At 41.3% G+C, this 25,224-nt stretch overlaps 1 protein-coding gene across 1 annotated transcript; it reads right to left on the bottom strand.

The window, feature by feature from the left end:
* Window positions 1-278: 278 nt before the first annotated feature.
* On the bottom strand, window positions 279-24,301 carry ppp1r9ala (protein phosphatase 1 regulatory subunit 9A-like A). The gene is made up of 20 exons (XM_070914217.1): window positions 24,143-24,301; window positions 21,551-23,608; window positions 11,783-11,915; window positions 11,498-11,618; window positions 10,981-11,085; window positions 10,515-10,650; window positions 9,143-9,307; window positions 8,954-9,007; window positions 8,308-8,537; window positions 7,010-7,106; window positions 6,793-6,919; window positions 6,444-6,619; window positions 5,625-5,949; window positions 5,481-5,538; window positions 5,322-5,393; window positions 4,701-4,902; window positions 4,104-4,148; window positions 3,051-3,167; window positions 2,000-2,188; window positions 279-1,526 (listed from the first exon to the last, which is right to left on the bottom strand). Exons 2-20 carry the CDS (start codon window positions 23,438-23,440, stop codon window positions 1,368-1,370), a joined length of 4,401 nt encoding a protein of 1,466 aa, XP_070770318.1. The 5' UTR covers window positions 23,441-23,608; window positions 24,143-24,301; the 3' UTR covers window positions 279-1,367.
* Between the last annotated feature and the right edge of the window lie 923 nt (window positions 24,302-25,224).

Below are 25,224 nucleotides of genomic sequence, written 5' to 3'. Positions count from 1 at the left end.
TTACAATACATAACCAGTAACGCACCATTAGAGGAAATGCTTGATTTAATGATTGAGGGTCTTTTATATCCGCTGCAGACCACCTGCCCACTGAGACTTAATACTAGTTATTTATAAAAGGGATTAAGGTATCGGACTGTTACTTCTCCAATTTCTCTGGTGTCGTTTTCTTATGTTTCAATATATAAAATCATGTCAGTTTGTAAATGCAAATTGACGGAAGCGAGGAGGAAGAGCAGTGAGACTAGAACACAATACAAGAATACAAGAGTACATCACAAAGTGAAAATTAGTTTATTGATGCTGTATTTAACAAGAAATTATGTTTTTCTCCGATTCAGAAGACGTGGAAAACATGAGTTTTTTTCTTGCAGTCCAACATGGAGTCATGCTTGAGAAGAAGAAAGGAAGCACTTGGGTTTTGGCTGTGAACGACTCACCGTTCAGCCTCACATTCATACACGACGCTGTGCTCCTGACTCACACAAAGTCCTTGTCATAGGCACATCTCACCGTCTGATTGGCCGGTGAGGTGTGTGTGTGTAGCAGACCTGCATGCTGTGTGTGTTTACATGGAGCATCACGGTACCATCTCAGCGACACACAGCCGGAGTCACGAACAGCATAAGCAGCATTCACCTCGACCCTACTTGATTTGTTTGTTGCTTTTCATTCAACAAAAACAACAGCCTAGCTATTCTACTTAGTAGAAAAATTTAGATAGTATAAAATGAACAATGGTATTTAAGTAAAAAAAAAAAAAAAAAAAGATATGCAGTTAATAGGCACATGTATAAAACTTACTTATACATTTAAAACCTTGTCACCCATTGAAGCTTAAAAGACAAATATAGTGCTTTTATCTGAACTGTACAACGCTTCCTGCAGACTTGTACATGGAAACAGGCAAGTTATACTAGCAAAAATATAAAATGCTGAAAAAGCAGTATACATTTGACTTCCATAGGTAAATGTGTGCATGATATGCAACGACTACATTAGATCTGAAAACAGACTTTTTCATTTAATTATAGCTTCTAGCTTTTTAGTGGTAAAAAAAATGTTAGGATTCCTTTTTGGTCACATCCCCAACTTGTTTGACATTCCCCATCGTTCAGTTAAAATGGTTTGAGCTAAAAATGTGTTTGAATATTTGGGAGAAACAGTGATGAGAAAAGAAACAGAGGCTGCAGTATGAACATCCGTCGGCACAGGTACTCTCCTGGCAGTCATGCTCTGTGCTCGTTTGTATTAACACCATGTGACAAGAATGTCGTGGCACTACAAGTATAAAAACAGGTTTGGTCAGGGTTCTGCTAGTGATGACGTTTATGAGCTGAATGAATTCAGAGTACAGATCTGCTGCCTCAGCAGACAGAGTCAGTACTGGCAGGCAGTCTCCCACTGCGTCGGACCTCCTTCTCTCTTTTCTCCCTCTGTTTCTCCTGCTTCTCCTGGGCCTTACGCATGTCCTTCAGCTTTTTCTTGATAGTTGAACGGTCGTTCTGACTTGACACACCGAGCGCCTGAAGGAGAAAAGTGCACACAGGGCAGAATGATGCTACCATGTTTCTTTCTACAACTTATATAAAGAATCTATTGTATTTAACGTCAATGGTGACACAGATGACCAACATCTACAAATGTATAACAATATGTGGTTTTTTCATCATCTCAATTAAATATTCAATATTTCAATGCGCTTCAAGCATTTTCTCTCATTTATGTCCTTAATACTAATTTTCCCCTCTAATGTTGCAGAAATGTAAAATATGAATAATGAATCAATAGTCATTTCTAGCTGCAGCTGTCAACAGGACAAAATACTTCTGGCCACAAGGTGGCAGTCAAAAGCCAACTAGGCTGGACTAAACAATGACTTGTTTTGACAATGAAAGAGGCCTTGTGTCATTAAAGCAAACATTAAATCATTAAACCATCACTCTTAAACTATCACTCCATTATTAAACAGGTAATTCAAAGTAGACATTTTTTTTACCTTCAGCTTGTCACTGTCCAAGTTCAACAGCTGCTGGCCGTCCACTCCCTTCGCTGTGAACTCAGGTGTGTATTGGTCCATATTCATGCCCATCAACCAGTGACAGACCTGCTGATTGGTCCATTCAGAGACGGGCCGGTTCTGCCACTGATACTCTTTTCCTGTAGCTACTGGTTCATCATCCAAAGTCTGCAGAGGACACACATGATATAAACAGATATTAGAAAAATAAACATACTGAGTATTAGAATTTTTGTTAAAAATGATCTAAAATGCATTTTTCTGAACATTTGGCTTTTAGTGTCCCACTGTTTTGTGTCATACGTTGTTGTACTCTAAAAGGAAAAAGATTACTCAAGTGTAGTGCATTATTTTGACTTGTACCAAAACATGTATAGAGTACACGCCTGCCACCAATGTGCAACAGCCATATGATGCCATGGATACCGATCGGATCAATGTTCCTAAAGCAGTTAAGTGACGAAGCGGGTAAAAGTAAAGCCAACCATAGTATGTAAACAAAAAACACAAATAACGTGTAGTGCAAGATCTGTTAAAACTGTGTGCAGTGCACAGATTTCCCAAGCTAACACGAAGAAAACAGGCGTGCAATGACAGCAAAATACCAATGACACTCTCAGATGCAGACGTGTGTCTCCATACTATCCATTTGACTGAGAGAGACACTTGAAACTGTAATATCAGAAACAACAGACGCTGAAACACCACTGAGCAGGCAGCAGAGCAGTCAACATCGTTCTGCGGTCTGCCAAAGCTTGTAAAGAACAAGAAGCTGGTCGACGGTTCTAACAGAGGCAATCTATGAACATCACAGCTGACTTTAAGAGAAGCTAAGCCACAAGACTTGTTTTAACACAAAACAAAATAGCTTGAACACAAACATGCACTCTTCTGTTCCTCCTGCATTCACAAATTAATCTCAGCTCTGAAAGGGGGGAGGCTCAAAGAGCATGCTTGAGAATGTCCCCTTTCAGCTGCATCAAGGCGTCCCACACAGCTTTTGTGACTGTGCAACAAGGAGAGCACTCACCTCGCTGGAAGAGAAGATTAAAGTGTGTGAGCGCCCAGACAGATTGGGTTCAGCGACTAACCCAGAGATGTCTGAACTGGGACTGGCAGGGTTAGAATCATCTATGACTGAAAAACTCTGGAACAAGTGGAAACAAGGAACGCATTTACTAAAGTAACACATCACCAAACAACAGTTCTTTACTGGGAGAAGCACACAAATACAACACTACAGGGGTGAGGAGTGGGGGAGTGCAGTGCTGTTTCTAAAAAGACTGAAATTATTATGATAAATAGTTAAAGCTGTGATTAAAATGGGAACAGTCCAGGTCATTGACTTGAGCAATTAGTGAGTGTGATCTTCAACATGTGATAGGAAGGCAGTATCTACTAAGCAGCACAATATTTAAGGTGATTAAAACTAAAAACAATCCACCACCAAAACTACATCAACAACTTTTAAACTACAACAACTAACACTACGTCTAATGAAAAACACAAGCACACACATTTCAGGTATGGGGTAATGTTTTCAATGTATTCCAGTAGAAGCTATTAACATTAACTATTTGGTGACAAAGTGATAATTTTTACATGTAATGTAGGTTCAAAATTAAACTGTGGCTTGTTTTTCATATGCAAATGTGGGTTAAATTTGGAGGGAAATATTGTCCAGACCTGCAGGCCATTGCACCAGCTATGTGCAAGTTTCAACATACTGTGAGAATTAAACTATAAAAAAGAGGTTGCATAATTCAAGTTAGTTACAACGTGGCAGTTAGTGTTGACTTTTCACACAAATCCCCGATCAAACTTCCGATTAGCTGGTGCAACGAGCCCTAGGAACTACTTTTGGCTTCATCTGTTTCATCTAATACAAGCCACAAGGCTTTCTGAATGTGGATAAAAGGGAAAATGAGATAACATTAGTTTCCTATAACACTACCACATACCCACTAGAAAAGAAACAGTGCATTATGCATAGGATGTATTGAGGTGAGAAATTACATTTGTTAGTAATGCTCTACTGTGTCATCTAAAAATCAAATGTAAAACAAAGATGTGTATACTGTACCAAATCTAATGAGCGACTGAATAAAGAGGACCAGGAGAGATTTGTCTGTTTAAAGGAAACAGGTGAGATAAATGTCCAGGCAGCAAAAGCTGTCCAGGCAGCAAAAGCTGACAAAAACTGCCACAATGCACACAGCAACAAAACTCAAACTATTCTCTTCTAATCATGTCTTCTTGCTTCAGCTCGTGTCTTGAACTCATTAAAGAGTATCTTGGGAACACCAGCTCGACCGCAGCCTGTTTGACAGTTAGCCAGGCGTTTCGCTGGATGCGTTTGATGTGTCACTATTTGCAAACTCATTGAAAAGCCACCGAATCCTCTCTCTAATGGCTAACATATGGATCCAGTTACTGTGTCATGGTGCAGCTTATTTGGAGAACTGGTCAATGACAGCACAAACAGCCTCCCATCATGTGTCTACTGGTTTTACTGAAGACAAAAATGGAGGATAGACAATGACTGTTTTACAGCTGGCCAAGTCATCAGTGGTGACAGCAGAATGACTGAGAGACATCAAGTTCTTGACCCCACTGATGTCATAAATAAACTAATAACTAATATATTTATTTCCACATAAGGTTAGAGAAAGTTACAGACCTTATTCTTGCGATCCTGGCTTTGCTCACTGCTGGTCTCAGTTGCAGCGTACGGCAGACTGCTGCTGGAGGATGAAGGCTCTCTGTCTCTGTCCCTCTCTTTGTCTCCAAACCAGGAGAAGGGCATACAGGTAGGGATGGAGGTCATTGAATCTGCAGGAGAGAGGTTCCCTCCCGACTCCTCCAGTAACTCGGCAGATCCCCTGGGCATTGGAGAATGAGGAAGATACAGTTATCCACACTCGGGCTTAAACATGTGAGTGCCTAATTCGTGATGTGTGGCATTAAAAATTACTCAATAAGTAATAACCATCAGATATAGGAGGAAAAAAACAATCTATATTAAGATTTGGCAACAAGAAAGTAGTAAGCTGGTCTAGCTCAATATTTACATCCACAGAGTAACATGGATTCCAGTAATACTGCAGTTAAGGTCTACAGCTGTTCGGTCAGCGGTTCACTGTCCATGAGCTTTTGTTTGTTTGAGTAATGTAGTTTACATTAATAATCCAGTTAAAACAAATGTCTTACAAAACATGGAGAAGAACCACAACAACTCAATAGATATTTGGAGTATTTGTCACCTTTAAATAGTTATAAATGAAGTTGAGCAGTAACGTACCTGCTGTCCAAAGATGCTCTCATCGCCTCCTTGTCATGTTTTTTTCCTTTGCCTCCTGACTTCCGCAGGCCTCTGTTGATGACCAGTAACATTTTTGTCATTAGTGCAAAAATGATGGTAACTTGGGAACGAATGACAGTGATCACTGCGGAGACTTACCCAAAGTCTGGAAATCGTCTTTTAGGTTTTCCTGCTGACGAGGCCTCATTGAGCTCCTCTGAAATGAAACAATAATAATCAGGCTCAGTAACAAAGGAACAGGAAGCATTGCTACTGCTGCCGTCACAGGTTGGTCTTGCATACCTTTGAGCTCTTTGCCCTTTCCTTTGGACTCCCTCTTCTTGGCATTGCGCATGAATCCAGAGGGGGAATGTGGTGACAGGGTGTCTTTTGGAGGTGACAAAGAAGGACTTCCACTGCTTTCAATACTGTCTCCCTGTGATGGAGACAAAGACGGGCTGCTGGAAAGCTCTGCCTTACCCCTGGACCCATCTCTAGTCTCTCCTGGATCATCTCTCTGTCCATTCCCAGGATAGCAGACAGGCACTGGGAGAGACAGGCTCTCCTGGATGGACCTCCTCCTCCTGGGAGATTCCTGCTCCTCCTGATCCTCCTCCTCTTCAGCTTCCTGTGGGGACAGAGCTAATTATTTACTAGGACAATGCAAGGAAGAAGGGATAGAAGCTATTTAATTTAGTTGTGATTGGCTGTGATCAGGTTAGAAATATACTTATTGGTGCAAGAGTAACATGTCCCAACAGCTGAGAGTATGTTAAGACAGGCTCAACAGTGGGTCACAACATGCTAACTTTGTTTCCTGAAATATGTTTTTTTGCTTAAACATGACTAGAACACAGACGCAGACGAAGTGGCGGTAAATCTGTCAGCTACCATCACTGCATACAACCCCACCTTGTTCACAGCTCATATACACAAAATCAAATATTACTCAAGTTAACAAGCGCTCTGCTTCTTCTATAAAAGGGAGACACTGGGTGTTTTGTCACCGTTAGTTTGATCATTTTGAGCGTGAACATGCCTCGATTAAGGGTTTCAGGTAATACCTTACATCTGGCCTCAGGAGGCTGACTTTTTAATCCAATTATATTATGTCACTTATACCACTATCAGCTGTTCCTGGCTGACCCGAGAGTGACTTGAAGCCACTGTGAGGTTCTCCTTCAGTTTGCTCCGAGACGGAGGCTGACGTTTGGCCTTCTGAGCCAGCAGGCCTTTTGCTCGGTGTGCACTGGTGTCCAGGCGCTCGGTCTCAGGGACCAACTCACTCCAGTCTTGTTCTACACAAGAGAGAGAAAAAAAACATACCAGATAAGTCGTAAGAGACAGTGCAGTTTTAATTATTCACCAGGCTGACTGGAGTTTATGATGTGTACTTGTGAATGTTTTACAGATCACACAATGAAAGTGTGACGTGTTTTAAATCTAATTTAATTCTAGTAACCCTTTGTACCGAGTAGTGAGTCAACAGATTGCGTGTTGGTGATTGGGTCTGGGGCACTTAATCTCTCATCTGCTGCTGAGTCCCGACCACTCTGATGCTCCACACCTGAGGCCCCTCTGGACTCCAGGACAGCTATCTGTGGACAAAACAACGCTCACGCTTATTTCAGTGTCTCTAGCAACTCTGTTGAGGTGTAAAAGCATTTCTTTTCGATCTGGGGTCTTACCCTGTTCTGCAAGCTCTCCAGCTGCTCCTTGTACCACTTGTCTTTTTCATCTAGGATTTTTTTCAGCTCCTCCTCTTTCTTCACAAAGTCTATCTCTCTGGGGAGGAAAAAAGGAAATGTGGTTTCCAATCAGTCCTTTAGCTTGTAAACAAGTTCTATTTTTTGTGACTATCACAAAACCACTTCATTCCACTGGCAGATGTTGTCCTTACAAAATCACAAAATGTAAAATCAGATCTTATATCATAGCACAAGTGATACTGTGAGCAAAAAGTAGAGTGTAAATGGAAAAACGTATCGGCACTATCAAGACTGAGAGGACAAAATTATTTTTTTATATTACTTCAAATAGAAACAAATGATTCAATGTAATGTTTCAATGCTTTGAACACCTCAAAGGAATTTCAATTAATGCCCATTGTATTGGGGGGGCAGCAGAAATGTCAGAGACCAATATCTCAAAACTTTAGCAGATAAAACCAGAACTACTGGCATGACTACACACCACATTAAAACATTGTCTCATGTACCCCTAGTACATGAGATGTTTTTGTGATCTCAGTGAGCTGACCCTTTAACCCTTTGCTCGATAGTTCTTATTACCACTATACCTTTTTACCAGCCTACCACATCATTTAGACTTTATTCCCTTGCATGTACTTTAATTTAGAACTGATTGAATCTGATCTATTATAAATAGCTCCATAGTCAATGTTATATCCCGTCCTGCTTCATAATGTATTTTAGACCTTCTGACTGTTTATTAAAAAACTGTTTATCTCCTTTTGAGACAAAAACAATATTGTCCATAAACTCAAGTTATTTCAGGGGGCACCATAGCACTAAGTGAGCTCTTCAACAAGTGTTTTAGACTTAAAATCTATCCTCCTCAACCATTATTCAGCTTGTAGACCTCTCAGGCCTACTGAACAGTCCCACTGAACAGTCCCTCCTCTCCATTCTCCTAGTTAAAGTCTAATGGTCCAAGCATTTTCCAATCTTGTCTCCAGACTGCGGAAGAGTCTACTTCTCCCGATCAGGTATTCTCTTTTGAATTATTAAATTGCACCTCCGGACATCTTTATATGGCTAAATAAATGTTATCTTGACTGCATGACTGCTTATTTCCTGTTTATCTAATTGAATGCATTGTATTTCACATTTTCATATTTACCTAATCATTAATTAAGCTATGTTTACATCAGTATCTCATTGTATTTTTAATTTCAATGTAATATATCTTTTGGTCAACATTTGTTGTTTTTAAATGTGTTATATGAATAAATTGACAAACTCACTTCTGCTGGTAGTCCTTGAGCAGTTTCTTGGCCTTATTGTACTTCTTGTCCAGGGTCTCATACTGGCCCTGAGTCTCAGCTAATTGTTCATTCACACTCTTACACAGAGCCTGGGCTTCCAGCCAGTAGCTCTCCAACTTTAGGATTTTGTCGTTGCTATCCTCGATCTTTTGCTCCATTGCAGACTCCCTGGCTTCCCACAATGATTTGTCCTCCTCAGATGCCCTTAGCTGTACAGAGATGGTGACATGTTACTTTGGTTGGCTAAATTGAATTTGTTTAGCCAGACAGTCAGTGTGTCATTTGTTGTATTAAATAGTCATTTAAAAGAACTAGGTCACACATTTTGTCTGCTTATTGTGTGACACTGTTTTCTTCAACAACCTACTGTAAGTGCATCACCATTTCACATGCGCAGTCTGATACATCAAAGTTGTAAATCTAACTCATTAATTCATGCTTATAACTGATCTCAATAACAGTCATATTAATCATATATTCTGTTTTTGAGTGACTTTGTAACACATTATGTAAAATTTTCATTTGTATTTACTATATTATATATTTATTTTTCCTGTATGCTATGTGAATATCTTCAAAACAATAAACAAAAAAGTAGAACATGTTGGTTTCATCCTCATCATACCTTTTCCTTTAGTTGATTTATTTCAGCTTCAGCAATGCTATGTTTGAGCTGCAGCTAAGGAACAAAAATAATAAAATAAAAGATTTGGTTACACCAATGACAGCAGGTTATTAATAATCTTTGGTTGTCTAAACAGAATACTGAAACTTTGATTTATTTAAATTACATAAGTCATGGTGTGGGTGATACCTCTTTGAACTTGAAGGCCATCTGAGAGCTGTCCATGTTGGTCGGCATAAACAAAGCCTCTGTATCAGGCAGCTCAAACACCTCTACGCTCCGCCCTGGAGAGAAATTGGAGCCCAGAATCCTCTCATCCGCATCGTCGTCCTCCTCCTCCTCATAGCGCTCCTCCTGAAATATGACATCAAACATTGCATCACATATTGCAAACACCAACACACCCTTCATGCCCAGAAACATGCTCAGCGTGTGTCAACAACACTCCCAGTGGCGCAGCTCCCCACAGTCTGGAAAGAACATTGTAATCAATACAACATCATAACCAAACATTGGTGGGCTGGTTCATGGGGAGGCAGTGCAGTTTGGCTACACATGTCTGCAGCATCGAACACATCAACATGAACAGTATTATCAGTGGAAAACGAGGCTATCAACACACCTACACACATATACACACACTTTGCATAACCACAGAGACACTCCAAACAGTGTCCACTTCCTCACTTCAAGTTATGCAATATTCCTTTTTTTTGTCTGCTCCAGTGAATCCCACATATATTCTCTGCCCAGTCTCTCTATCGCTAAAACAGGGGCTTGTGGCTGCTTGAACTTCAGAGAGCAAACATTTCACAACTCTGGCAGACAGGTGGCGGTTGAATGAACACCTTCCAGCACAGCAGAACGGTGACACATGGCTTACTCACAGCCAGCTGCTCATTTCCTGGTTGAGCCGAGTGGGATTGGACTGGGCGTGACAAAGGGGCTAATGCCGTGTTCATGTCATGTCGCCGTCATCGTAATAACTAGTTTCCGACTTGTAAACAGTGTTCATGTCAACATCCAAGTCTTAAATATGACTTGGCATTTAATCATACAGAAGTACCTGAAAACAAATATGGAGGCCTCGCATCTTTCAATGTAATTAAACCCAAATTTAACACATATGGTGTTATATTGTCAATGCACAGGATTTAAATCCTTACATGGCCAGCTCTGTAATCAAAAACACATACTGATGATGATTGTAAGTCATTAACATGGGAATCCTTCCCACATCCTATATGACATGAACACAGACATGAGCAGTAAATTTAGTTTAAATTTAGTCATACACTTCAGTGCAACTTCAGTGCAACACATGCATACATATACATTGTTATTGTATATATTTTTTTTACCTAATTGTTCACTTAAATACTGTAAATGTGTATATTTTTTATTTTCTGTTTCTTATTTTTATATTTTGTACATACTTTTAGTTCTAAATTATGCTTCTTTCTACTCTTGAATGGGAGCACCGGTACTGTCCAATTTCCCCCCAAGGATCAATAAAGTATTTCTGATTCTGATTCTGAAATGACGTGATCAGCTGACTCACCTCCTCTGTAGAGTGTTCATAGGGGTCATCCAGGTGTTGTTGATGTTGCTGCTGGTTCTTCTCCTGCTCTAGTGTCTCGCTTATGAGGCGGGCTACCTCGCTTTGCGTCCCTGGCTTCTCCCGTCCAATCAGGAACCTGTTTTTTTTAGTGTTAGTGTGCCATATAATGGAGCATTTTACATGTTGCCTAGAAATACCACTACTCGCTACAAGGAAATGCAAATTTTGGGATGCAGTTTAAGCATGCCCCTATCATGTGTGGGTGTTTAATTTCCCTATGATAAATCATTAACATGCAACAATACGCTTCACTTCAGAGAAAAAAACACTAATCAGTCATGGCCTGTGGACTCTCAAGATATAAACAGCCAGTTTACCAGTTATTTCTAATAACAGTCTGTCTTGTAACCAAGATCTTTTCAATAAAGTTGTTTTTAGGGGTTGAGGAGTTGGGCTTTGAGCTGACCTCACTGTGCCTTTGGTGTTCTTCAGGACTGTAGCAGCAAACAGTTGGGTGACGCCCACCAGACTGATACCATCCACCTCCACTATCTGGTCATTCACCTGTATGCTAGAGATACAGAAAATAGTAAATACAAGGGAAGGTTTTCAAAGCATTTCCACAGAAGAGTTATGCACCGCCTTCAGCATAGTAGTAAAGATAAAAAAAATACAGTAGCCTAAATGCAGCTGGCAATAAAACAAATCTAAAAATGCCTGGGAAACGGAAGAGGCGGGACTATTTTCTTTAGCTTCTTTGTGATGTTATAAATACATCCTGTTGTTTGTGTCTTGTGTGGCACAAGGCCCTGGGGGGATGAGCAATTCCTGGGAGTGTGACATTAAAACCTGTGGTGGTGGTGCGGTGTCCAGTGAGTGCGTGCCATGTTTCCGGTTGTATGCCAAACATCATGAGTGACTCTTTTGTAATGAGTCTTAAATGTGGGGTTGTGCAAAGAGAAGGTTTCAGCGCTCTAACTCACCGTCCATCGTTCTCAGCTGCTCCTCGCTCTGTTATGGTTTTCACAAAAATGCCAAGCTTCTCCAGACCCTGGTCTGCTCCCACTCCCATTCCTATGATACTGATGCCAAGTCCATTGTCTCCTGAATTCAGAGAAAGAGAAAGATTTTAAAGGCTGGGGAGAAAGAACTGCACACAAATAGGCTCAATTCCACATGTTTATGAAAACATGTTTCCCCCTTTTGAAATGTTTCTCACTGGTTGCTTATTGCACATAGGATTTTACCTTCAGTGTTACTAAGCTCACCTTTCTCAATCTCCACAGGGAACACATCCATCTTCTCCACTCTCTTCTCCAGCTCATACTCTGCAGACGCTGCGACTGGGTCCACATCATCATTGCGCCGATCATATTCCTCATTGGAGAAGGTAGTGAAGACCTGTGTTGGTCGAAAAAGTGCATAGCTTCAACACACCACCTTCTATCTCCTTAACAAGTAGTTAACCATCACACAGATTTATGTTGGGGGGTATCTACAGGATCTGCGCAGACATAGGGATATTATTTTCACTTTTGAGTTATTCCTATTTATCTTGGTAGGCTGAACAAGGACACATTCTTCATATGAGAGAAATAGCAAGGGGAGGGAGAATTACACTCATACTTTGGACCTTTACTAGGGAAATTAAGGCGCCAGTGCACTACTGAATCACACTTTAACAGCTGCTGAGGGACAGCAGAGCCCTTTGATGATGACTTGGACCATTGACATTGAAATTCACTATTTATCAAACTGTGGCCACTGTTCTCACAACATTGTCTGACATGAAGCCGAATAATCTGTAGTAATCCAACTGTACAGACTGCATAATCAATCTTTAGCATTTTAAATCAAAGTTTTATCAATCACATTTTTGAACAGATGTCAATCAAGTGTCAACAGCACTGAAGTAGAAGATGCATTCCCAAGACATACTCTTGAGGAGTTTTAAGAAGTTGTGAACTTTGCAGGCAGGCCTCACAAAGCACTGGATGTGTCCCAGAGGAAGTTTTCTGGTTGGAATTATAAAGCACACACACATACGGCAGAACATGAGCAGCATGAAAAGTAGGGCACAGCTGGGGAGAGCTAAGCAGTGGATGCAGCAAAGATCAATGTTCAGAGGCGACACGTGTTGTAAAAAGAAATAAAAGAGCAATACAACCACCCCCCCCCCCCCCAGGTCCAGTACTCAACACCAGCCTTAAGAGTTATTACAGACAACAACACTCTGCTATTTACCTTGAATACTACTGATACTGCCAAGCAGAAATGGTATTCGTAATCCACTCTGAAAAACACTCCCGGGGTCAAGCTAGAGTGAACACTACAATGTTGGAAGGATTGGAGATGACCATCTGTTGTGACTCAGTTACTACAATGTAATAAGAGGTTACAGTTCTTTGTTAAAACAAGGGTAGCAGCAGGGATGCAACAAACAATTATTTTATTGATTCATCTGCTGATTCTTTTTCTCGATTAATCTTTTCAACAAAAATGTGAAAAGATGTCCACCATAGTTTCCCAGAGCCTAAGATGACATCTTCAAATGCCCTGCATTGTTCGAACAACAGTCCAAAACCCACAGATGGTCTAACTAACTTGAAGGACAAATGAAACCCAGTAAATTTTTGCTTTTAAAAAGTCAAACCCAAGTGAATCTTTGGCATTTTTGCTTAAAAAAAAAAAAACTTATTAAATGATTAGTGGTTATCAAAATAGGAGCCACTTAATTTTCTGTGACTCGACTTGTTGTTGTAGCTCTAGTTAGCAGCACTGCAATGTCTTGTAAATTATCCTCAAGCCAGCAAAGCCTGCTGAAATGTCCAGACAGATTCGGACAGATTTTACAAGGCCTGCAATCTAGAGGTCTGAGTAAAATTAACAAGCCATTGGACCTGACACGGTCCTAAGAGAACAAGGAGGGAAGAACCAGAGATGGAGTTCAGTTGCGAGAGACTAGTTTATAGATATAAAGCATTGTTGATGAAAAAGTAGATTAGAGTTTAGCAGACTCCATCAGGGGCTAATGCCTGATTATGGGGATGAACCCAACAGTGGGTCGGTAACATAAACCCCCTGTATGGTCATCATTAGTCTTAATCTGGGTGGAGTCATGATGAATAATACTGGTGGTGGTGGTTTCAAGATGCTGGCATGAAGGTCAAATGGTGCATCCTACAGGTGCCGTTGACTGAGAGTGGATGAGGTGGGAATTGTAGTTTTACTGAATGCTGAATATCAGCTTACTAAATTGGATGGAGCAAAACAGAAAAGTTGCTTCTTGGAAATTAAACAGAGGACAGTGGGAAATGTAGGAACGGATATGAGCTCCGGGTAGAATATGAATAAAAGAGAGAGAAGTAGTCTTCCTATTGAACTTTTGCTGAGCTTCATTCTATTCCATTGAATCGTTTTTTTATGAATGGCCTAAAAGAGAAATACATAAAAAAAGATTGTTTGAAGCCCCACAGCGGCAATAAATATAGGGCATAAATGTCTTGAAACTTCGGATTTGAACTTGGACTTTAATTTAGGATTTTATCCTTTACACAGAAGGTTGGACTATGAGCCTCAAATACTATGTACTCTAACCAGGTTTTTTCAATTTCGTTTGGATTATTTCTAGGAACAAAATATCAGGTTTCAATCACCCCCTTTAATTTATTTATTTCACATGTATTCTCTGGGCTGGGCACGAAGTCATCAAGTCAAGTTAGTGAGCTGGGACAGAGTGGTTCTTGGAAGAGCAGGAATCAGGCTCGCAAATGCTCGTAACCTTGACAAGATCATCTGTGAGCTTTGAGACAGCAGCAGTCCACTTCAGTTATTCGCGGGAGGGATGATCTGAGAATTTTCTACAATTTATTTTCCTGAGAATTTGCCTGAATTAATACTCAATACACCTGTATCCTAGATTTTAATTTAACAACAAAATGTACACATCCACAAACTTTGATATGTGATATTTGTTCTACTTTTTTTCTATATTACTCTACAACCACCCAAATTTGTGATTCCATCTTGTATATCAAGATAGCAAATTTTCAAAATCAGATGATTCACCAGGCAAAGTGCTGCATGTCGAGCTGTATACAGTCTTCCAAAACACCATAACAGACAGAAGTAGGCTTACTCGCAAACACTGAGCTGTCAGGTGGAGTGTTGTATTCTAGTGCGCAACCTTGGATGTCTGAGAGACACTAATCCCTGTGACAAATGTTGAGTTGTGTTCCCCAGGTTGTGGTTAACACAATAAAAAACTACCTAACAACAAGGGGTGACAATTCAAAAAATAAGGTAGGTGTACAGGATAATTGAATTGATTGAGATATTTGCCATGAGGGATGTATGATGTAATCAAGTAAACATTTCCACTCAGGGCAACAAAGAGGTCTAGATCCTGCAGCATGTCAAGACTTGAGGAATCAACCACAAACAATCTCCTTCTCCTCTGTCTTTCAGTCTTCTCACTATGTGGCCTTTGGACGCACCCCAAAACTGTGCAGATAGTACGTTTCCAGAATAACGTACTGAGCTCTCAACTATTTCTGTTTTACAACATCCTGTTGGTTTTCACACACATTTATCCAAATGGAATCGTATTGTGTTATCTTGGAAACAAGACATACATGTACTGATTTAGTACACTTGCAGGTACCTCTCATGTAGCCTCCCAAACCAAATGAAAGAAGATTAGAAACTTGAAGATTATGCACACTACTGCAGCTCTGTGGTACAGGCAGGAATGCTATTCATGGGGCCTCGACCCTCCATCGACCCAAGTGCGTCCTCCTCTTCCATTTTATACTTGAACAAGCTTATTGCCATGGGTTTATAATCCATGACCCACATATTGTGCTTTTTTCCTGTGGTAAACAGGTGTTATCTTTATCACACAAAGGCGAGGCCATTGCACATAGCACTGAAGACTTACTATTACTTTTTAAAATAACCAACAAACTACTCAAGACATTTTTGTCCTGCTTGCATCTTCATCTGGCTCTGAAAAACAAGCTTGAATTGGCTTCTATAAATAGGACTGACAAAGCTTATCAACCTATAATTTACATAGTTAAAAATGGATTCACAGAACTAGAGCAGACAGAAATTTCATTAAGGATGAAAGATGCTTTTTAGTTTAGACTTTGGAGACTTTAGTAATTAAGGGTTGAAAAACTAGGCTAATAGAATATAGGGAGCACCACTGAATCCAGCAGTGCAGATTGGCTTCTCCCCTCTACGTCCCCCACCGACTCCCATGTCGCCATGGTCTCCCAGGCCTTTTCCGAACAATGTTCTGTTCTTTGCTGAAACCCAAACACTCAACCACTGTTCTTCTCTTTGCAAGAAAGAAAGAAATCAATCTCTTTATTAGCCTCTCTCTCTCTCACAAACAAGCCTTACACACAGCTAACTATTATCACTGTCTCCAGTTATCAGAGTCAACACCCATTTTCCTTTATTGTTCAGCACATGCCCAGTGCACCATTAGCTAAAACCAAAACACTCAACTGTTGATCAGGCAGACTCCAACAAGAATGAGAGACCAAAGAACTATTTCTTTTTATAAGAAAGTTTATACAGAACAAGGTAATTAACGTGTTCTTTTGATGCCAATTTCTTCCCCTAAACTATTGCTGCGGTCAATGAGGTTGTGATGTGGGTCAATCTACTGCTATACCATCTTCATATTTCCATTTCCTCCAGCAGTATGTGTGGGCTTTTCATCCATCTCCAACAACTGCAGTGGTCTGTCCACACTACGTGTGCTCACACGCACAGATGTACACACACCCACACCCAAACTAAAACCCTTTCCATCTTTCCCTCATTCCCCTCCCCACAACAGAATACCAATGTGGGAAATGAGTCAGCAGCTGCGAGGAAAAGCAAACCAGAGAAATCTCTTGCCAGTGCAAAACGAGGGCTGACCACTGGATTGGGAGCTTGTAATGTAAGCGGGCCTACAAAAAGACAACAAATCAAAACACGCTGTGAGAGCGAGCTGGGGCAGGGATGTCAGCCTGGCGCAGATCATAGAGTAATTAGGGGAGAAGGCATGGGGCCCAGTTTTTAGACCCTGAGTAAACACACCAGGAAAATATAAAAATAATAAAATATATACCTAGTACTTCCTGTATGCATGCCATTGGTATTATTACAGGACGAGGTGCAGTCTGAGGAGAGCAGAGTGCTGCAATGGAATCAAATTTCCAAAGGACTGCAAACATAAACAGGTTGAACAGGTTTGTTTATAAATTGCCCACAAAAGCTACTTTTGTCCTGCAGGGGTTGCTGAAAGCTTTACAGTAACACACAATTACTGTTAACTTTCAGTGAAAACACACAGCATCCGCTAATGTGTTTGTCTGTAATCACATAATGAAAGCGTTTAAGGCAATCACAATCAGCCTAAGACTCATGCCAAGCCAAGTAGTTTAATGAAGCATTGAGCTGACTGCATTAGTATTCTGCCGTTTTGTCGGATAGTCTCCCTCTTGCCCAGGTGGCTGGAGGGAACTCAGATCCTACAAGGGGAGGGCCTGTCTGCTGGTTGGATGAGGGTGGAGTCTTGTCAGACACATTCCTCTGGCCAGCAGAAGACCCATCTCAGATAGGAAATGGAAAGCATAACACTATGGGATAGGTTGGCTACAGAGGCCAGAGTCAAAACATGGAGTATGCCCCTTTTTACTTTTCACTTACCACATGAAATACGGAGAGAAGAGCAGAGGATTGTGTCCTGCTATAATTAACTTTCAGCATATATAAAGAGTGGGGGAAAAGATCAATTCACATAAGGACTGTGCATCTTGCCCTCTATGACTCTGAATCGATTAACAAATGCCAAAAATAGATTTTTGTATGTTGTTAATAAAGTTAGGTTGATGTAACGAAAACAGAGACTGTTCTCCACTACTGGATATATAACGTTAATAACAATGCAACGGTGCACTTTTACTCAGAACACACACATCAACTTCTGTTTTTGCAAAAAACATTTAAACAGTGACGTGTCATTTCATTATTGACATACAGACAGAAGACTGTAACATGCTTCCAAATGAATGCACTTAACTTCTTTAAATTACAAAAGCACGCACAGGGCACACATGAAACTTGTTATCTGTCTCCACATTAATGTCTACAAACTGTACTGTACATGACACAGGTGAAATGTCCACAGATACTAGACATGGTTTTACAGCAGGCATATGGGAAGCCAAACTGATAGAACGTGTATTCTTGAACAGTTACCAATGTGGACAGTATAATTATCTACAGTGCAAACAACAAAAAAAAAAAGCTAAATTCTTTCAGTTACAATGAACTCTACAATCCTTTACCACACCCTGTGTGTTCAAGAAGGGACAATGTGTTCACTTGACCAATATCTGCTGGTGGTACTTCCTGTGACTGTGGGGGTGGGGCAACGCAGCAGGTGCAGAGCAGAACCTGGTTTCAGACATTTTCTTCACTGTTATGGTTAACTGGTTTTTGACTCCTGTTCCATATGTCCACATATGCAACATGACACACAAAACCCAACACAACATCTCTCTAGAGATCCCACATAACTACTCTGAAAATGACTGTGCAGTCTTTGTCCCCAAGCAGATAACACACATACAGCAGGGTGTGTTAGTCATTCAGTAACTCTTGGTTTTTTGCCAACCTATAGGTTTCAGAGTGAAAGCAAATTCAAACTTGTGATCTGAGGTTAAAAAGTTTCTCCAGATAAGGACATCCGTAGACGCACAAATCTAATATTACAGGCCCGGTTTGTATTTGCAGTTATAGAGGAAACAACCTCCTTACTAAGACCAAAGATATAATTTAAAACAGTGGTGCAATATTTATACTGCTCATACAGCCAGAGGGTATAGCAAACTTATATACTGACACAGCAGCAATGGGAATGCAGCATTTCCATGCCCTACTAAAGTGTGACTCTGTGTTACCATTTATGCAGAAAAATCTTCTCACAAAACATAATGTATAAAATAATTACAGTGAATTAAAGTAAATGAATTTAGCAACCATAACCACCCAATATTTGGCTTGACAAAAGACTTTCACTTTTGGGATGATCAGTGTGCACTAATCCTGACTGCCCTCTTCAACCAAGTTTGTTTTTCAACCCTGGTAAGCGTGATACATGTTGAAACTGGACGTCTCCTTTACTTCACAAAGAGGACCTTTCTTCCATACAGGACACCTCCTCTGTCAAGAAGACTCAGGTTACGAAGGGACCTAATCCTGTTGTGAGCCAGAAGCACAAAGCACTTCCTCTCTCCTAGTTAGCTACGAGTGTGCTAGATCCCAGTGCCAGCTCTGACTAACAGACTGTGGAGAATGATGCTGTGCTAGCAGGAGGCTTTTGTTAGCCAGGCCACAGGTAGAAATTTTGGCTGAGGGACATTTGTGTGACTTAATTGGCTAACACACATACCACGTAACCTTGACCCCATGGTTTTAATCCAAGCGCATTTCATTGTTCTGACAAATCTCTCTGTGATCTTTCCAGCCTGTCCATTGCATGCACCCATTCATGCAATTATATAAAAGGTAATTGTAAACTTAAAAGAAAATATTTGGACTTGCTACTTATCTTCACCTCACATTTGCTACATTTTGCATATATCCATTACTTTCCTCTGGGGGTCATTATAGGTGCTCTCACAGCAACCTGGGGAGGTAGCATACGGACTGGGGAAAAAAGCTGTCTGAATTCTTTGAACATTGTACATACTAACTAAAATTTAAAGTATTCATTAAATACTACACATATTATGAGTCCATATAATTTAATATAGAATTTTACATCAAAAGTGTTTAAAATCAGTCATGCTTTTCTGAAAAAATCCACTGAGAAGGTTGATGTAATGGGATTGACAAGGCATGAGGATCATAGGACAGTTAAAATATTAGTAGGTTAATCACTTAGTCAATCGACAGAAAAACTACATTAATAATCAATTAATCATTTGTTATTTTTTAAGCATTGATGTTGAAAATTACCTAGTTCTAACTTCTCAACTATAACAATTTGCTGTGACATCTTGTGTCACAGCAAATGTGTGATAGTAACGTGAAAATCTTTTTTTTGCATTGTTGGACAGACAAAACAAGTAATTTGAACAGGCTACCTTGGGTTAGGGTTAGGAATATTTTATTTTATAGACCAAATGATTTATCGATTAATTGAGAAAAAAGAATCGGCAGATCGATTTTGAGAATAATAATGTTGCAGCCCTTCATTCAAGGATCATCACTCACACATAATATTTGGTCAATACTGTGTGCTAACTAAATAAACAAAACATACTCATGCCTTTCACATACTAAATGATCATTAAGAAGCTGTATGAAAAATATGGACGTAGCTAGTGTCTTTCAATCAGCCCTAGGGATGTACATGACGATACAAGCTCATATATCAACAACTACAAGCTTGTGTCAGCTATTTCTCTGATTGCATAAAGTCTTCCTCTCACAGTTGTTGTGAGCAGTATGTGAACTGCTGCATAGAGGAGACACAGTCTAGCATATTGTTGTGAACTATAAAGCTATGTTTATCTCTGTCACAACTCCACTTTGGGTGGAGGAGGCGCATTGCTGTTTGTGTCCCCTCCACTCCAGGTCAGCTTCTGGTCCCCTCTCCCAGGACCCCCTGCCAGGATGACTAGGATGGGGAGGGGGGTCCACACCCTGAGATAACAGTGCATTTTAAGGCCTGGATAAACACTGAGCTGTTCAAAAGCTATGTGGAATGCACTGGAGTGATTTGTTTTTCCCTGCTTTAGCAAAATGTTGTTTAGATATGTTGATGGTGGAATATCTATGGTAAAACTTATTACCTCCACTTCCACCACACCCCTTTGGTGTACAAAACTGTAAAGACTGAAGATATATTAAATACATATTATGGATAGAAGACTACAGGTATTTATGGTACTGTACAATTGCAATATAATGGGCTTGGAGGCTGCATCGTTCAATACATTTCTCTGAACTTATTTGACTGATCAAATGAATCATAATTTATATTGGTGTTAATTATACACAGACCATTTGGAACATCCCTAGCTGAGATTAGATAGTGTAATAAAGAAAAAAATATTGTAACAGTAGTTATTCTGTCAATCACCCAGCTCTACAAAACCAATTGTTGGACTATCCTTAATGAAGAGACATTAGACCTCTCAATAATAAGCATTAACAACACAAGGGAATTCAGAGAAAAGAAAAAAAAGTGAATGTGCCTTTCTGCTTTACACAAAAGGTTCATATCCTTACACATTAATGGATAGTAAAAATCAGGAATTCCCCAGTGGTAATAAGATAACTATGCCATGGTCTGTAAAAGAGATCATATGGGTGAATAAAATCCCTGAATTCCTCATATCCATGTTGGAGAGAAGTGAAAAGTCCCTCTTGAGTGCAACACATGATTCAGAAGCAGAGGGGAACCACTCTAAATGAGTAAAAATACCCGTGCAGTGCAGTGACTCAGGGGTGGCCATGGTTTTTAACTTTAGCTGTACAGTCTTAAGTTTCACATGTCTCTACCTCACTGCTGCCCTCATTCAGCTGTGGTCCTGCTCCCACAAGCTCCTGTGCAATGTCAACAATATTTCCAAAAATACCACAAACAACGTTGCTACCTCACGTCCCCAAAAGTCTCCCCTCTCTCCTGATCCCTTGCAGGGTTAATGCACCCGGAGGGGAGTTTGTCAAACGACCTGCCCCCCTGGTCACGAAGATTAAATAAACCATAGTTTAAGTTTTCTGAACTGTGACAAAGCTTGTCTGATGATACAGTGCAGCAGCTGTGACGTCAACATGCCCGACAAAAGCATTCATTCTCAGCCCCCACTAATTTGTCTTGTGTCTGGAGGGAAACACCTAGGTCAGACACGGTTGCTGAATCAGTGAGACAGTGGTTTATAATGACGGTGCTGTGAAATATGTTTGTAGGTGCTTGAGTTGAGCAGCAACAATTCAGACGTACAAAACAAAATACTTACCACAATAGGGTCTATAGAGAACTTGATTTTCCTCTTTGGGGGAGGCTCCTCCTCATCCGACAGACCAGGGGCCTCGTAACAGTTGTCATACTCCCCATACATTTGATCTTCCTCCTCTTCCTCCTCTTCTTCCCTGAGGACCTGGGCTACATCTCTGTCATCCACAAATGCTGCGTTCTCTATACCGTACACTACGGGTGAGGCTCTATCCAGGATGCTCTGGCCCACCTGCTCCTCCAGCTCACTCTCCTCCTCTGCTACTTCCTCACAATTATCTTCACCATCTTGGCTCACAACTGAACTTTCTTCCATTCTCTTCTCTTTTAACCTGAATTGCTCGCTGTCCTCCAAGACTCTACCTTCACCCACAGTCTCTGCTATCCTTTGTGTCTCTTTTGCGACATCTCTCGCTAAGACATGATGAGCAGGGTTACAGTTCTGTTTTTCTGGTGGAAAGGTTCTTTTCAGGTCTGTTAGTAGGCCTTTGGGACTTTGCACCTTCCGTTCCTCAAACACATTATCTTCAACGTTCTCATCCTCATTCTCTTCACTCTCTGAGGACTCATTCTGAACCACAACTAGTTCTGCCCGTACCATGCTCACCCCCCTGGAGTCCAGTGATGAGGTCTGGCTGGGTGACTTGTCCCTGGTAGGACTATGCACCACACTGTCATTACTCCTGGCTTTTTCAGGGTATTTAGCCATGTTGGTGTTCTGAAAACCACCAGCTGATGGAAGAGGCTGCTTCACATCCCTTGGGGGCGGACTATGTGGCTTGTCTTCATCCCCACCAACAGATGTCCTACTAAATCCTTCACCGGATGATGAGGAGCGTTTGTAGCCATGGCTAACTGGGGTTGTTTGCTCTGGTGAGAAGGGTTTGTGAGTGGCATCAGTTGTTGGAGAAATAGATTTGTATGCTGCGTTGGTAACTGGGAATGTTGGTTTAAGCCCAACAGTAGACCCCAAAGATGCTGGTTTGTTACTGACACACGTCTGGGATGTATTTTTGTTAGTGGCATCAGTCACAGGGGTAGAGTTAGTGGCTTCTTTAACAGGAGATGTAGATTTGTGTAAGCTGTCCCTTGTTGGAGAGGTAGGCAGTAAATGTTCAGGGGTACTGTGTTGTTTAGCAGACACCATTCCTCCTTTTGCAGCTGCTGTGTTGTTGTCTTCTGAGTCATTCTCTGCCATATAATTCTCCAACCTTTTGGACATGGGTCCTGCATTCAGTAACAGTCTAGCCCCATGCCCTTTATCAGTGTTCTCATCCGGTCGACATTCAACTGCTGTAGGAGTTTGCTCTGATTTGATAGTGGTCTCGGAGGATCCTGATCCTGAAACTCTCCTTGTGCTTTTCCCCTCATCAGAGGCACTTCCGAGGGACAAACGATTTACCACTCTGTTTGGAGACTGCTTTTCAGCTGCAGGCTGCTCTTTGATGCCCCTTTCAAAGAGTTTTCTGGTCACAGAAAACTTCTCTGCCAAAGCCACTTTGTCAATCTCAACTTCTTCCCCCTTGGGAGTTTTATCTAAATTGTGTGATTCTGGGCTTGTAGCACTGTTCAAGTTAACTTTGTGAGTGTTGACTGGAAGCTTCGGTGGGGACACCTCTGGCTTTAAAGTCACTTTCCCCTCTTGGCACTCCTGTTGCTGACCATCCATCTGTAGGAATATGTTCTTTATCTTGTTCACTCTGTTCCCAAAAGGCCTCCCCCTTGAGTCCTCTCGGGTGTCACTGGACCCATTTGCATATGATTTGGGGGTGCCCTCGGATTTGGGCCCATCAAAGGAGCACTTAATGGCGTGGAAGTCAGACTTGTATGCATTTCTGTGAGGGGACGCGCTCCTCAGGGTCCTCTCGCCTCCTTTGCTTTCCGCTTTGATCATTTTTGCTTGTTTGTGACTGCAGCCCAATTAGAAAAGCCAGGCTTGGAGAGACTGCTGCTGTTTGTTGGTGAACTATTATCCCTCAACTTTTACGCAAGCGGTGCCATGGGTCCGGCGGGGCTTCTTTGGAGCATTGTTGTCTCAACTAAACACTCACATCGAAGTCATCTAAAGAGAGACACGAACAGTACAATCTGTTAATACAGAGACCGGGATACCATTATCCCACTACGCCTAAGGTAACTGGGTTAGCCTAATACACAATTATCTCTTTCTACATGCAAATCACAGCGTGAAAGTTAAAGTTAGAACATGAAGTGTCGCTGTGTTAACGTTAACTATTAGTCAGTTAGAAGGTTAACGTTAGCATGCACACACGTTAGTATGCATTTCGATGGTCGTCTGACGACTGGCGTTAGCTAACCACAACGGTTAACCTTTAAAGTAACTTCAACCAGCTATGAACTCTTACTGTACTTAGTTCAGTCGCTTAAACATTGTTTGTGTTGTTGCTATCGCTACATCACAGATAAAAAAAGGCGAAACAAAGTTAAACTTACCGGACCAACAGTTCAATACAGCCCGAACGTTAGTGCCCCTGAACAATTCATTGTGGCATTTCAAGTACGAGCCGTTGAAAATGTTAACTCCGGCTCCGCACACAACACCGCACAAAGGTAAACAACTTTGTAAGGCTCTCACCTCCGATTTGCTTCATCGTGTTAGGCGCCGAAAGATCGCCCACAACGTCCCAGTTTTACAGTATCAAACTTGTCCCTTCTTCTCGCTCACCGCCATCATTCCCCGCTCCAGCAGCGTTTTTTCCTGCCTCCTTCCTTGCACTTCCAGACCTGTCGCGGGCTGCGCGCGCACACGAGTCTGTCTGTGGCGCGCGCCGCGACCGACGAGAACAGAGAGAGAGAGAGAGAGAGAGAACCGGGAGCGCGCGCACATTCCAGGACTGTAACCCACCACCCCACTCCAGTTTACCCCCCCCCCTACTTTCTCCTCAGCACAGAGACACGAGGAGTTGTGGGAGAAAGGCGTGGGAAAGAGCTTACTGTATAATAGAGCTCACTTCGACCTCGTACCTAGAAGTCCACACCTAGGCTACAAAAACAGCTCACTAGAGTTCATTTATAATGTTTTGCAACCAAGGCTGTAAAAGATCTAAAGCAGACATGAAAAAGCGCCTGTCCTTACAACCTTTCCACCAGTCTATGCAATGTTTTCACTGAGTGATTGCTATCATAATATATTTGCATTAAAGGGGAACCCCACTGGTTTTACACATGAAGTTCAGTTTACTTGTCACAAGGAGTACTACTCAGCCTGTGATAAAGTTGAATAATGTCTTCTTTGGCTCTGAATGGAGTCGTGGTGATGTCATCACACTTATCTTGGCTTAGGCTTCAGTCTCAAAACAGAAAATCGACGTTATAACCTGGACGTTTGGGGTTATAAAGGAATTAGCATTGAGGAGGCAGAAGGGGTCTAATAAAATATGCTATTCGGTTGCATTATGGAAATAACCTGCCAACCTAATTAGTTTGTAGTTTTATATCTCGGCCCTTGCTGCTTCATTTTGGACCTTTCTTTTCAAAAATCATAAGCCCCCCCCCAACTTAATGGAAGTGCAAAACCAAATTGTTGGAGTACCCCTGTAACCCTGCTATGTACGTGAAGTAGACTTTGCCAAGGCTGGATTACTAACTGGGTAGAGTGGCTGCCACAGTGCCCCAGACCCCCAGGGGCTCCAAAGCCCCAGGTTGGTTTGGGTATTC

This window comes from Enoplosus armatus, chromosome 11 (genome assembly GCF_043641665.1).
Source record: "Enoplosus armatus isolate fEnoArm2 chromosome 11, fEnoArm2.hap1, whole genome shotgun sequence".
Classification (NCBI taxonomy): Eukaryota; Metazoa; Chordata; class Actinopteri; order Centrarchiformes; family Enoplosidae; genus Enoplosus; species Enoplosus armatus.
This window is presented reverse-complemented; position numbering and strand designations above follow the sequence as displayed.

Coding starts and splice junctions, on each gene's coding strand:
- ppp1r9ala (XM_070914217.1), bottom strand. CDS start 23,440: ATGATCAAAGCGGAAAGCAAAGGAGGCGAGAGGACCCTGAGGAGCGCG. Junction 8,538..8,953: donor TAAATCAACTAAAGGAAAAG/GTATGATGAGGA, acceptor ATCTCTGTACAG/CTAAGGGCATCTGAGGAGGA. Junction 5,539..5,624: donor AAAGGGCAAAGAGCTCAAAG/GTATGCAAGACC, acceptor GTTTCATTTCAG/AGGAGCTCAATGAGGCCTCG.